This window comes from Mobula hypostoma, chromosome 23 (genome assembly GCF_963921235.1).
Source record: "Mobula hypostoma chromosome 23, sMobHyp1.1, whole genome shotgun sequence".
Classification (NCBI taxonomy): domain Eukaryota; kingdom Metazoa; phylum Chordata; class Chondrichthyes; order Myliobatiformes; family Myliobatidae; genus Mobula; species Mobula hypostoma.
The window spans coordinates 12,205,684-12,220,918 of record NC_086119.1 but is presented as its reverse complement, the minus strand read 5'-3'; the positions used below and the strand labels follow the sequence as shown (position 1 = coordinate 12,220,918).

General features: G+C 40.7%; 2 protein-coding genes across 10 annotated transcripts in view; one reads left to right on the top strand and one right to left on the bottom strand.

Annotated features, from left to right (window-relative positions):
- The window catches only part of nf1a (neurofibromin 1a), a 385,105-nt gene that overhangs the window by 270,159 nt on the left and 99,711 nt on the right, over positions 1–15,235 (top strand). The window lies entirely within an intron of this gene.
- LOC134336790 (uncharacterized) lies at positions 6,394–14,605 on the bottom strand. Its single transcript, XM_063031247.1, has 2 exons — positions 14,467–14,605; positions 6,394–11,614 (listed from the first exon to the last, which is right to left on the bottom strand). Exon 2 carries the CDS (start codon positions 11,595–11,597, stop codon positions 10,464–10,466), a length of 1,134 nt encoding a protein of 377 aa, XP_062887317.1. The 5' UTR covers positions 11,598–11,614; positions 14,467–14,605; the 3' UTR covers positions 6,394–10,463.

Below are 15,235 nucleotides of genomic sequence, written 5' to 3'. Positions count from 1 at the left end.
GGAAGGATTGGACAGTACAGTCGCTATGTTTGGTGGATCCTACAAGCATTTAAAGTTCAAAGTAAAATATTTATCAGAGTACATATGTGGAGGTACTAACAATGATCTTTAAAGAATTGATAGATTCTGGGTGACTGGAAAATTGCAAATGTTACTTCACTATTTAAGAAGAATGGGAAGCAACAGAAAGGAAACTATAGACCTGTTAGCCTGGTTGGGAAGTTGTTGGAATCGATTGTTAGGGATGAGATTTCGGAATACCTGGAGGCACACGACAAGATAGGCCAAAGCCAGCATGGTTTCCTGAAAGGAAAATCCTGCCTGACAAACCTACTGCAAGTTTTTGAGGAAATTACAAGAAAGGTGGAAAAAGGAGATGCAGTAGATGTGGTGCACTTTGATTTTCAGGAGGCCTTTGACAAGGTGCTGCACATGAGACTGCTCAACAAGATCAGAGCCCATGGAATTACAGGTAAGTTGCTAGCATGGATAGGGCATTGGCTGATCAACAGAAAACAGAGAGTGGGAATGAAGGGATCCTATTCTGGCTAGCTGCTGGTTACCAGTGGAGCTCCACAGGGGTCAGTGTTGGGACTGCTGCTTTTTACGATGTATGTCAATGATTTTGTCTATGGAATTAATGGATTTGTGGCTAACTTTGCCGATGATACAAAGATAGGTGGAGGAGTGGGTAGTGTTGAGGGAACAGAGAATCTGCAGAGAAACTTAGATAATTTAGGGGAATGGGCAAAGAAGTGACAAATGAAATACAATGTTGGAAAGTGTATGGTCATGCACTTAGGTGGAAGAAATAAATGGTCAGACAATTATTTAGATGGGGAGAGAATTCAAAATGCAGAGATGCAAAGGGACTTGGGAGTCCTTATGCAGGATACCCTAAAAGTTAACCTCCAGGTTGAGTCGGTGGTGAAGAAGGCAAATGCAACGTTGGCATTCATTTCTAGAGGTATAGAATGTGTATGTGTGTTCGTCCATCGTCGATGTCGATGAGGACCTCGACACCATTATGATGGTGTCAAGACTAATGCATGATTTGGATTTAAGTGAGGGAGAGTTGTGCAGCGTCAGCCTCATTCTCTCTTCCCAATTCCCATCTGGATCCAGTGGCAAGACAGAGTCGAGACGGAAGGTATAGAATATAAGAGCAGGCATGTGATGTTGAGGCTCTATAGGGCACTGGTGAGACCACACTTGGAGTATTGTGTGCAGTTTTGGGCTCCTTATTTTAGAAAGGATGTACTGACATTGGAAAGGGTCAGAGAAGATTCACAAGAATGATTCCAGGCATGAAATTTAACTCTGTGGTTAAGAAGGCATAAGGTGCATGGCCTTCATCAACCGAGGGATTGAGTTTAAGAGCCGAGAGGTAATGCTACAGCTGTATAGGACCCTGGTCAGACCCCACTTGGAGTACTGTGCTCAGTTCTGGTCACCTCACTACAAGAAGGATGTGAAAAATACAGAAAGGGTGCAGAGGAGATTTACAAGGACGCTGCCTGGATTGGGGAGCATGCCTTATGAGAACAGTGAACTCGGCCTTTTCTCCTTGGAGCAACGGAGGATGAGAGGTGACCTGATAGAGGTGTATAAGATGATGAGAGGCATTAGTCATGTGGATAGTCAGAGGCTTTTAACCAGGGCTGAAATGGCTAACACTAGAGGGCACAGTTTTAAGGTGCTTGGAAGTAGGTACAGAGGAGATGTCAGGGGTAGGTTTTTTACGCAGAGGGTGGTGAATGCATAGACTGCCAGCGACGGTGGTGGAGACGGATACGAGAGGGTCTTTTAAGAGACTCCCTTGATGGGTACATGAGGCTTAGAAAAATAGAGGGCTATGGGTAACCCTAGGTAATTTCTGAAGTAAGTACGTTTGGCACAACATTGTGGACCGAAGGGCCTGTATTGTGCTGTAGGTTTGTTGGATGACTGTATGTAAAGGGTTACTGTATGAGGAACATCTGGCAGCTCTTGGGCTGTATTCCCTGGAGTTCAGGAGAATGAGGGGGGATCTCATAGAAACATTCCGAATGTTAAAAGGCCTGAACAGATGAGATATGACAAAGTTATTTCCCATGGTAGGGGAGTCTAGGACAAAAGGGCATGACTTCAGGTTTGAAGGACATCCATTTAGAACAGAGATGCGGAGAAATTACTTTAGACAGAGGGTGGTAAGTCAGTGGAATTTGTTGCCACGAGTGGCTGTGGAGGCCAAGTCATTGGATGTATTTAAGGCAGAGATAGATAGGTTCTTGATTAGACTGGGTATCAAAGGGTATGGGGAGAAGGCAGGGGAGTGGGGATGTCTGGAAGCATTGGATCAGCCCATGATTGAATGGCGGAGCAGACTTGATGGGCCAAATGGCCTATTTCTGCTCCTATATCTAATGGTCTTATTTCACCACGTACAACCTTGAGATTCTTTTTTCTGCAGGTATACTCCGCAGATCTATAGAACAGCAAACAGGATCAATGAACAACAAACTATGCAAATACAAATATAAATAAATAGCAATAAATAATGAGAGCATGAAATATTAAGATAAAGAGTCCTTCAGTTGCGGGAACACCGGAAATAAAATGAGTATTGTTATCCTCTTTTGTTCAAGAGCCTGATGGTTGAGGGGTAGTAGCTGCTCTTGAACCTGGTGGTGCGAGTCCTGAGTCTCCTGTACCTTCTACCTGATGGCTGCAGCAAGAAAAAAGCATAGCCTGGGTGGTGAGGATCTCTGATGCTGGATGCTGCTTTCCTACAACAGCATCTCCTTTAAATGTACTTAATGGTTGGGAGGGCTTTACCCATTATGTACTGGGCTGAATCCAGTACTTTTTGTAGGATTTTCTGCTCAAAGGCATTGCTGTTCCCAGCCCAGGCCGTAATGCAGCCAATCAATACACTTTCCACCACACATCTACAGAAGTTTATAAAGGTTTTTTGATGACTGTTTTATGAGGCAGTTACGTAACTAATCATGAAGCAGCACATCATAGATGCTGGAAATCAGAAATAAAAGCAGAGGAAAATGCTGCAAGTACTCAGCAGGTCAGGCAGTATCTGTGGAATGTAGGTATTTTTCCGAAAAGTTCTGATGAAAGATCACTGGCCTGAAATGTACACTGTTTCTCTCTCTACAGATGCTATTTGACTTGCTGAGATGATTTCTATTTTTGTGTAATTAATCCTTTTATCTTTCGCAGTTCCATGGATCCAATGATCACTTCTCTTCACATCTTTTCTCGGCAGCCTGAGTTTATGGACGGAAATTGTCCTTCATAAATCTGATCAAGTTTTTTTGAATTGAGGACCCAGAAATAGACATTGCAGTAGACATTGTCCACATGGACTTTAGCAAGGTCCTTGACAAATGGCTCGTATGTAGGCTGGTCTTGAAAGGTTAGATTACATGAGATTGAGGGAAACTAACCTATTGGATACAAAATAGGCCTGACAGTAGGAGACAGAGGGTGGAGGCAGACGGTTGTTTTTCAGATTGGAAGCCTGTGCCTAGCTATGTGCAGCAGTGATCGGTCTTAAGTCCACTGCTGTTGAGAATGTAGACATGGTTAGTAAATTTATGGATGACACCAAACTTGGTGGTACAGTAAGCACTGAAGAAGATTATCAAAGGTTATGCTACCTTGATCAACTGGCCAGTGGGCTGAGGTATGGCAGATGTTGTTTAATGCAGATAAATGTGATGTGTTCCAGTTTAGTAAGACAGACTAGAACAGGACTTGGTAGGGATCTGGGGAATGTTGCAGAACAGAGGGAATTAGAGGTGCAGGTATATAGTCCCCTGAAAGTGGTGACACAGGTAAACAGGATAGTGAAGAAGTAGTTCAGTATGCTTGCCTTCCGTGATCAGGATATTAAATATTGGGCCTATGATGTCCGAGGCTACGTCCACACTACACCGGATAATTTTGAAAACACCGGTTTCGAGTAGAAACGATAGGCGTCCACACTAAGCGTTTTTCAAAATATCTCTGTCCACATTAGGCGGATATTTGGGCGAATCTCCACCTACTGAGCATGCGCAGGACACACAGAAAACAAGCGAAAAGGAAACAGTATACTTAGTGCGCATTTGTCCAGTTACAGAGTAGAAAAACTTAAAAGGAATTGCTCTTGGCTCTCGTGCAGGAGGACTTAAAACTAAAAAAAAAACGAATACTGGAGCATATGGAGGCAACCGACAGGGAGTTCACGGACAGTATGACCCGGCTGATGACGAACATTGAAAAACTGACTAACTCTGTTGCATTAATAAAGCACCTTGTTAAATGTATAAAACATGTCTGCATCAGTGTTACCTTATATTTCCACACACTGTTACATTAGGCTGTTACACATCTATTGTCAGAGAAGTACTTGCATAAATAGGTAAACCACCTTCATACAAGCAAGGACAGAAAACAGGGCAAAGTGAGAATACTTATTTATTCAGTAAGCTATGGGTCAAAATATTTGGTGAGTACATTTCTAACTCTTCTGGCTTTAGTCTCATTGCCGTCTGTTCTGAAATTGTTAGGTTCTGCGAAGCGCAGAATCAAATATTGCTGTGATGATTGTACGCTCTAGTATCAATTGTTTGGTGACAATAAAGTAGTAATAATAATAAGAAGAAAACAATGAAATGCCGTGCTGTCGCCATCTGTTCTGGCACGTCATGACAGCGGTTTTTAAAAAGCTCCGGTTACCCCGTACACACTGCAACGGATATTAGGCATTTTCAGATTTATTCACTCTGGAGACCGTTACTGAAAATCTCCATTTTCGGGGGATGAAAACGCCGTTTTAGTGTGGACAGAGGGTCAAAACAAAGAGAAAAGGCTTCGTTTTCAAAATTATACGGCATAGTGTGGACGTAGCCTGAGACATTGGTAAGGTCACATACAGATCTAGTCACCTTGTTACAGGAAAGATGTCATTAAACCGGAAATGGTACAGAAAAGATTTACCAAGGCTAGAGAGATGAGTTATAAGAAAAGGCTGGGACATATTTCCCCTGGAGTAATAAGCTGAGGGGTAACTTTATGGAGGTTTAGAGAACAAGGAGTGGCATAGTTAAGGTGAATAACCACAGTCTTTTCCCAGAGTAGAGGAGTCTACAACTAGAGCCAAAGGTTTGAAGTGAAAGGGGAAAGATTTAAAAGGGATCTGAGAGGCAGCTCTTTCATACAAAGAGTGGTGCTTAAGTGGACTAAGCAGCTAGCAGACATGATATAATTATAACACCTGAAAAACATTTGGACAGGTACAGTACATGGATAGGAAAGGTTTAGAGAGGGATGTGGGCCAAATGCAGGCAGGTGGAGCTAGCTTAGTTAGGCAACTTGATTGGCATGAACTAGTTCAAAGTTCAAAGTCCATTTATGATCAAAGTATCTATACATTTTGCAACCATGAGATTTGTCTCCTTACAGGCAACCACAAAGAACCCATTTTTAAAAATCCAACAACCACCCAATATGGGGAGGGAGAGGGAGATTGTGCAAACAATCAAAGCAAGCAAACAGCATTCAGAATGAAAGTGAATCCATAATGAGTCCGGAGCAGTAGGAGCAGGCCCACAGCCTCAGCTTCAGTGCAGCCAAGAGTGGAGTAGGTGTTGCATAGCAGCAAGCAGAACCAGTCTGGCCCTCAGCTCTGGTCCTTACGCCTTGCCAGGCCGAACGTTTAGATTGTCCAAACATCAGGTCATTGCTCACACAAGGACCTGGGCCCTTTCACATCGATACACTCTGGGCCTGGGCCCTGCTGCCATGTTCCAGCCTGTACCCAATCTTTCCAAATCAACCCGGCACTTAGATTGACCCAACCCCACTCTCAGTTTAGGTGAACAGGCTCAGAAACTCCTCTACTCCAACTTTTCTCCATTCTTCACACCCCAACACCGTCTTGAACATGCCTCGACCTCGTTCCAACCACTTCTTCTTGAACATACCTCAACCTTGCTCACAGCTGCAATACTGATCCTTGTCAGCCTTGCCTTTGCTCACCTACCATAATTTTTATTTTTAACAGAAAAAGTGTTATTAATAAAGTATTTGGTTGTATTTCTTGCTTTGAGAGCCACCAGTGAGGTCACTTGTCCTCAGTAGCGCCATCTTAGATGAGAATGCCATGTTTCCATGCTGTAATGTTCTGACTCCATGGCTTGGTTCTGTTTTGAGCATCTTGTTATGGTGTGCGCAGGCAGGCAGTGTCGGTGGAGGAAATTTGTTTGTAAATGTTTCATGTGAAGCCCATCTTGCTCACTTCTAAGCAAGTCAACGATAACTTGATACTCAACATAAATATGGCCTGCATAGTGCAGCTGAGTGATTGAGATTGACGGTGATCGTTATTTCAGAATAAAGGTGATGGAAGTTGAATATTGTTCAAAATCTATAGGTACATGTCAGAAGTTTAATTGTACAATTTGTTAAGGTGTTTTATTTACAGTTTAGTTTACAAAAAACATATGTTGTTAGTTGAAAACTACTGAACCGTCTAAGCTACTGAGCCAGTTGAACGGTCGAGTTACTTGCACCATTTTCAGAGTAAATAGTTGCATTCTTCAAGTTTAGCACATCAGTCTGATTCAACAAACCCAATTCCTTTTGGTCTAGGGTTTTAAATGGAGCAAATCAGTTTGATTCTTTGTTCTAAATCTTTCTTATCGGAAAACTAAGACCTGAGGGTTTTTTTTTAACACCACCTATTTTGTTTTGAGTAAATTTTAGTGTAAGTTTAGTGCATGCCTATGTAATAATCTTTTGTTACTTTCAAGACAGCTTCATTGAAATTAGCAAGATATTTGCAGACTGTTTTGACGAAGCGTTTGCCAGTTTTGCAAGCTGCATGTTTTGGTGATCTTTGATGTTGCATTTAGCTCCATTGCTGAGGTAATTCACGTTGCCTCAAATATTCTTCCTGTATACATAAATTTAATGGGAAATTCTGTAAATCCTCATCAAGTTTTACCATCATTTATAAAATATTGTTTTATATTGCTGAATTAAGCCATCTGTAGCTCAACATCAGTAAGAGATGGTGATGGACTACTGGAAGACTAAGCCTCCACTGCTCCGTTACTATTGATGGTGAGGACATGGATGTGGTGAGGACCCTCAAGTATCTGGGGATGCACCTGGATGACAGACTTGAGTGGAGCACCAACACAGAGGCTGTGTACAAGAAGAGCCAGAGTCGCCTCTACTTCCTGAGGAGACTGAGGTCCTTTGGAGTAGGCAGGCCTCTCCTTCACATGTTCCACCAGCCATTTGTCGCCAGTGCAATCTTCTATGCAGTGGTGTGCTGGGGCAATGGCATCAACATGGGTGATGCCAAGAGGCTCAATAAACTGATTTGAAAGGCTGGGTCCATTATAGGAGTCAAATCGGACACACTGGAGGCTGTGGTGGAACAAAGGACCCCACAGAAAATCCTGGCAATTCTGGACAATGTTTCTCGCCCTCTGCATGTCACCTTGACTGAACAGAGGAACACTTTTGGTAATAGACTAAGACAACTGCACAGTTAAAAAGAGCGTTATATGAGGTCATTCTTACCCTTAGCCATTTGGCTCTATAATGACTCAACCTATAGCCGGGGAAGTGATGACCCACTCCTGTTACACTGTTTGAGGTAACTTATTTTTTATTCTTACTTCTCTTCTAATATTTGTATATCTGTGTACTTGTAATGCTAATGTGACACTGTAATTTCCTTTGAGATCAATAAAGTATCTATCTATCTAATAAAGCACCATTAATATAGAAAATCATCCTAAAGTTCTTCACAAGCCAAAATGTTCCTTTACTTAAAATATTGATTTGCATTTGTTGGCTTGCTTTTCCGTCTCTTCAAATTCTGACACTATCTGTGTTTTTCCATAATTTTTTTTTATATTTTCACATTAAAATGTGTCACATCTTTTTAAAAGCAATTGTTTTTTTTTAAAAAAAAGCTCTGCTTTATACTTTAATTGTGTATGCATCCCAACCAGACAGACTTGCTCCTGCCCCTCCCAGGTCACACTTCAATTGTGACTGCCATACAAAACAACAACAATATTGTTTTTGCAACTTTGTTTCACTACAAAATAGATTTTCTTTGTAAAATGCACTTTTTGGCTTCTCTAAGTAAGTAGGGAGTAAAATAAGTGGCAATATTCCTAGTTTTAAGTTAAAATAATAAAAAAGCAAGTACACATACCTAACCACCCAGAGCTATTCTAAGATTAATTCTCTTTGCTGTCAGCTGCTCTCATTCCTGATTCTAATACATTGAACATATTTATATTCATGGCAATCTAGTCTCTGTCAAGATTGACTTGAATATTGTTTTGGAATTATGGAGAAATGTTTTAGAATGTTCAAGATCTATGACAGTGAGAAGAGAAGTGTTACTTGTGTTGGACTAAGGAAAATCTTTGCACAGTGAGTGAATCCTTGTGAACTAAGAAAAAAACACTGGATTCTTTTGAGAAATATTTGGATGTAAAATAAGCAATGGGGTTTTATGATCTTTCTGGATGGATAACTGCAGTAACTTATGCAATTATGATTGTGCCCTTAATTTTATGGATGTTATGTTAGTTTATCATTCTGCATTTACTGCAGTTCACAAAAGGAAAACAAAGTTATCAGTTCAACTTTTTTTTAAAAAGCCATGCATGGTCATCTTTATTAGTGAACAGTTCAAGGAGATTATTTTATCTTGAACAAATACTCAGGTACATTACTGAAAGTATTTTTGAAATTTCAAATGTTTTGTATTAGAAAATTTCATAACTATTGCTTCTATTATCTATAACTAACAGAGAACTCAAATTGAAATAGAATTTTCATGTGGGTTATTAGATTCTGAGTGGAAAAAAATACTTATATTTTCCATAGATGCTGCCTGGCCTGCTGAGGTCCTCCAGCATTTTATGTGTGTAACTTTCAGGAGCTCCCAGGTTGCATTCAACCAAACATGGGTATATAAAATTTACTTATTCTCATTTTCTTATGGAAATGTTAATTTTCAGTTGAGATATAGATTATGTATCCAAACAGTTAATATGTCTTTACAGATGTTACCTGGTCTTCCAGCATTTTCTGTTTTTACTAGGGAAGGTTCAGACATCGTAGGAATCTATTATTTAGAGTTAGTTAAATAGTGCCACAAGATCATGACACTATTACATCTTGGGGCGTGGGAGTTGGAAATTCAGTTCCAGCTTCCTCAGTAAGAAGTTTGGATGTTCTCGCTATGAGTGCGTGGGTTTTCTCTGGGTGCCAGTTTCCTCCCACATTCCAAAGACACACCAGTTAGTAGGTTAATCGGTCATTGTAAATTGTCCTGTTGTTGGGCTAGGGTCAAATAGGTGGATTGCTGGGCGGTGTGGCTTATTTGCCGGAAGAGCTTGTTCTCTGCTGTATCTCGAGATAACATAAAGCGGGTGGCCATCAAACGCTAGATGGATATTTACGAAACACGTAGCTGAATGCCGATAAATTGGTGGAGCCTTTGCTAAGTAGTTGGGAATATGGATACCACTTATTCCGTGTTTCACATGTTCACATGCAGTCGAGTATTGTCCAGTTTCCTTTTTTTTGTGTCTCTCCCAGTACCCTAAATTTATTCAACTGAATACAATTGGAATGCAGAACAATTTGAGACCAAGCAACCTAAAATAACAATGGCCTATCCGTAAAGTGCCTCACTCACTTAATATCAACACTTTTTGTACGACGACTTTCTTGGAGCAAAAAGGGCATGGGAACCATACTTAAGTTCTTGAAAATCTAATAACCTCCCATGTTGAAAACCTGAAACGTTGTTCTGAATAAGGTTCTTCGGCATACAGCATTAACTCTGTTTCGCTGGCAACTGATGCTCCAGGATCTGCTGATTTGTTTCTGTATTTATCTTGTCAAGTAGTTTGGAATTTGCAAGATTCTGTACAAAATAGATTATCTTATTACTTTATTCTTATACTGCACTATATAGGTCTCTTTCTTACAAAAAAAAATGGAAAACTGCAAACAGAAACATTCCACTGTGTCTTCTAAGTTCATTTTCCATTGATCCCTGCCGGATTTCTGATAGGAATCAATGCAAAATGATGATTATTATTATTAAATGTTATTACAGGTTTGCCAAGCCAATTTTGTAACCTCTTTTTTCAGTAAAATTTTTCACCCACGTTCTGATCAGTTTCTTTAGGATAAATGTGGGAATCTGGAGTTGTGCAGTTATTCATGAAAGTAATCAGAAGGCATATTCCTGAGGATCTGGATAAGTGACTCTCGATAATTTGACTAAAGATTCTTTTGTGGCAAATATGTATATTAACACTTGCTAACAAATGATGAGTTTCCACTGAGGTCAGTCTCCTTTGCTAGATTTCCCAGCTAACTTTATTAGTTTTATGCCTCAACTGGATTTCAGCTTTGAGGCCCTGTGAGAGCTAGGCTATATCCTCGTCTTTCAAAGGTTTGACTTCTTCAAGTGTGATATTGCTTTCTGCTGACTCTTCTGGCACTTGCCGAACACCATTCGACCAGAGGTTGGTTGATTTAATGAAGTCAGAATTGCTTCTTACTGACCGTTTTCTCAGTCTTTTCTTGAGAATTGATGCTTGATAGGCGAAGGCAATTGTCAATACCAACAGAATCGTGCAAACAACAATTAATATGCCAATGATAAGTAACAAAATGTAAGAAATAAAACTTGTGTCTTTCTTTGAAACTTTCCCTTTCATGTTAACAGGTAGTCCAAGGGCATTCCTATGATCGTCTTCCTCAGTGGTCTCAAGTGGTTCAGGGGCATCCACAACGTACTCTTCCTCAGTGGTCTCAAGTAGTTCAGGGGCATCCGTAACGTACTCTTCCTCAGTGGTCTCAAGTAGTTCAGGGGCATCCGTAACGTACTCTTCCTCAGTGGTCTCAAGTAGTTCAGGGGCATCCGTAACGTACTCTTCCTCAGTGGTCTCAAGTGGTTCAGGGGCATCGGTAACGTACTCTTCCTCAGTGGTCTCAAGTAGTTCAGGGGCATCCGTAACGTACTCTTCCTCAGTGGTCTCAAGTAGTTCAGGGGCATCCGTAACGTACTCTTCCTCAGTGGTCTCAAGTGGTTCAGGGGCATCCGTAACGTACTCTTCCTCAGTGGTCTCAAGTAGTTCAGGGGCATCCGTAACGTACTCTTCCTCAGTGGTCTCAAGTAGTTCAGGGGCATCCGTAACGTACTCTTCCTCAGTGGTCTCAAGTAGTTCAGGGGCATCCGTAACGTACTCTTCCTCAGTGGTCTCAAGTGGTTCAGGGGCCTCTGTAACGTACTCTTCCTCGGCGGTCTCAAGTGGTTCAGGGGCATCCGTAATGTACTCTTCCTCGGCGGTCTCAAGTAGTTCAGGGGCATCTGTAACGTACTCTTCCTCAATGGTACTGAATAGTTTGGTAGCATTGGTAACGTACTTTTCCTCAGTGGAACCAAGAGGTTTGAGATGGTTGATAAAATTTTTTGCTGGAGCCACAAATGCACTGTTCAGAGCAAGAACCAAGATTCCAGCTCTTACCAAGAAAGCCATCTTAGAGTGTCGACCCATTATTGCTGGGGCTTCACCTGTCAATGAATAGAAAGTAAATTATCTTTTGTATCTGTCTGTTTTAAACTAAAGAATTGGAAAAAATAGTAAATAGACATTTAATCATTAGCCCTAGTAAACTAATTGTTTCCTCCAATTAACACATATCGAAGTTGCTGGTGAATGCAGCAGGCCAGGCAGCATCTCTAGGAAGAGGTACAGTGCTGCCTGGCCTGCTGCGTTCACCAGCAACTTTGATGTGTGTTGCTTGAATTTCCAGCATCTGCAGAATTCCTGTTGTTTGTGTTTCCTCCAATTAGTTGATTTGACTATTCGAAAATATTCGGAGTCTCTATCCTGTTGCTGGGTGTAAATGGACACTCAGTGGCCACTTTATTAGGTGCACATGTACACTGGCACGTTAATGCAAATATCTAATCAGCCAATCGTGTGGCAGCAACACAGTGCATAAAAGCATGCAGACATGGCCAAGACGTTCAGTTGTTCAGACTAAACATCAGATTGTGGAAGAAGTGTTATCTAAGTGAATTTGACTGTGGAATGATTGTGATGCCAGACGGGGAGATTGAGTATCTCACAAACTGCTGATCTCCTGGGATTTCCATGCACAACAGTGTCTAGAGTTTACAGAGAATGGTGTGAGAAACAGAAACCATCCAGTCAGAGGCAGTTCTGGGGCCTTGTTAAAGAGAGAGGTCAGAGGAGAATACATGGACTGATTCAAACAGATAGGAAGACAACTGCAGCTCAAATAACCACACGTTACAACAGTGGTGTGCAGATGAGCATCTCTGAACACACAACATGTCAAACCTTGAAGTGGATGGGCTACAGCAAAAGAAGGCTGCATCGGATTCCTTTCTTGTACCTAATAAAATGGACACTGAGGATATTTCAACTTTCTTTCTTTGCTGAGAACCCAAGGGGAGCAGTGTTTGTACTCTTCCTTGTTTCTGAGCCTCATCTCAAGATGGCCAAACCTTGGTTGGATGCCACAACGAACTGGTTATTAGTGTGTAAATCTGCATGCTGGGGCTGCTTCACAGCTCCCAGGACCCAAATTTGATTCCATCTTCACGTATTCTCCTGGTGACCACATGGGTTTCTCTCAAATTCATCCCACATCTCAAGGGAGCACTGGTTACCATAAATTACCCTTTGACGTAGGTGAGTGGCAAGATGATATTGATGGCCACATGCGAGAGAAGGTGCAGGTATGCAAGGAAACAGAAGAGGGAACTGTTGGGAGCTAGAATAGACTGATAGCTTCTGTCAAACTAACTAAGAATACAGAACCACACAAAAAATGCTGGTGAACGCAGCAGGCCAGGCAGCATCCATAGGAAGACCTGACGAGGGTCTCGGCCCCAAACGGCGACTGTACCTCTGCCTATGGATGCTGCTTTCACCAGCATTTTTTGTGTGTGTTGCTTGAAATTCCAGCATCTGCAGATATCCTCGTGTTTAAGAATACAGAAGGTCTTTAAGTCCAACACCACTAGGTTCAGGAACAGTTATTTATTATTTAGCAATACAGAGCAGAACAAGCACCACTTAACACTTGCCTACTCATAGGACAACTTTCAATGACCAGTTAACCTACTAACCTCAAACTGAATGTGTCTGATACAGTTACCAATAAATGGAACAATTATTCAGGAGAATTAATTATTCTTTTACCTACTGCAAGCAACTTTCAGATTGTTAGGGCAACATTTTTGAAATGTATTATTAAAACTTGTAAATAAAACTTATCTATACCAGTGGATAGTCCAAATTGTAGCACTAAAAGCAGTACGTTAAACACAAATCAAATTTACATTCAGTATAACAAAAATAGGAATATGCATTATATTTGCAGTTCGATAGTTAAATGTAAATATAAGATTTAAAGATGAACTTTATTTGTCACATATACATTGAAACATCCAACACTGAAGGATGTTCTGGGGGCAACTCGCAAGTGTGGCTTTGCTTCCAGCAACAACATTGCATGTTCACAACTTCCTAACTCGTATGTCTTTGGACTGTGGGAGAAAACCAGAGCATCTGGAGGAAAATGCACACAGTCAAGGGAGAACGTACAAACTCCTTTTGGACAGTGGTGGGAGTTGAAATCGGACTGCTGGCACTACTTAGAATACACCTGAGCCAAGTTGTTTGGCAAAACATGGATGATAGGATTGTGTAGTCTTGTGAATATTGTGTCAAGTTACAAGGCAGCTAATAATCTAACTATCTATTCTGTATCTGCCCCGATAACGGTGAACATCAAGAAACTAGTTTTACACACAGCCACAGATTATTTTCCTTTCAGCACTTGGTTTAATTTTGAGTCCCTCCCACTCCTGGAAACTTTAAACTTTGCAAATAATTAAATGGAGTGGAAATATGTGGTAAAATTAACTGCATATCAGAACGGGGTAAAATATAGCAAGGATGTTTGCCAACAGCGTTTGACTAGCTTCACTGAAACATTAGAATATGTGAGAACAGAACGTGTTCAGCAGAATTTTGTTTGCCACAGAAACCAAACAAGATGGTTCAAATAAAAATTCCCTTCAAATTGAAAACGCTGCATCAAAAGATGATTTGCATTTCCATATTTCTGCTTCCATTCTAAAGCTGCAGCCTTCATGGTTAGCTTTTACCAAAGCAATAAATCAACCGAATTGCCCTTAGATTTTTCTTGCTCATCTTGGTTGAAAGCAGGAACAAAAATTTCCTTCAGTTCTACAAAATGTATATAGACCACAAACCTGGGGGGACCGGTGAGAGACTTCAGTGTTTCACCTCATTGAAAAGGTCCAACTGCGAGATTGAATATGTCGAATTATTTTTAACACAATGAAATACAACTGTAACTTACCTTTTCAAGTAGCTGTAGATCACCTCTCCTTATCAGTTAGGAGTAGTGTGAAACACACTTTTGCCCAATTGATGTTCAAGGTAATGACCTCATTGATGTTGATGTAGATTGTGAATTTAAAATACTGAATTATACTGAATTTGTTGCAAAACTACATTCGATACTGATGACGTTGATCAACCACAAAGGATTGGGCCATTTCCTATTCAGTAAGTGTGCTCTTGCTAAATAGAGCTACTTGGCAATTTGGAAAGTAGCCTTAATGCCTTTTTTCTAAAGCAGAACAAAGATATTTTGTTGTTTTTAAACGCAAACAATATTTTGTTGTTGTTTATTTGGATAAGCAGAGGAAAGGTGTAGTGAGTGACAAATGGATGAAGAATAAAATTCAATTTGGAAGCCTTTTTTTTAAGTTGCAGCCCTTGCTGGAATGGGTATTTGTTGGAATAGATGAAAATATGTAGGAATGGGAAGCTAAAGATAAAAATCGAGCCTTTAAAGCCAATTACAAGATTTAGCCAAAAAAAATGTATACATAAATGAAATACATTCCAATTGTGAAAACTGACATACTTTCATGGATAATAGCCACACAGTAAGAACTAATAACCAAATTTATTACTTAATTTATGGCTAATATGAGAGGACATAGTTTTAAGGTGATTGGAGGGAAGTATATGGGGGTATCTTAAGTTTTTTATACAGAGAGTAGCGGGTGTATGGAACACACTGCCAGGATGCTGGCAGCACACTTGTTGGGCCAAATAGT

Coding starts and splice junctions, on each gene's coding strand:
- LOC134336790 (XM_063031247.1), bottom strand. CDS start 11,597: ATGGGTCGACACTCTAAGATGGCTTTCTTGGTAAGAGCTGGAATCTTG.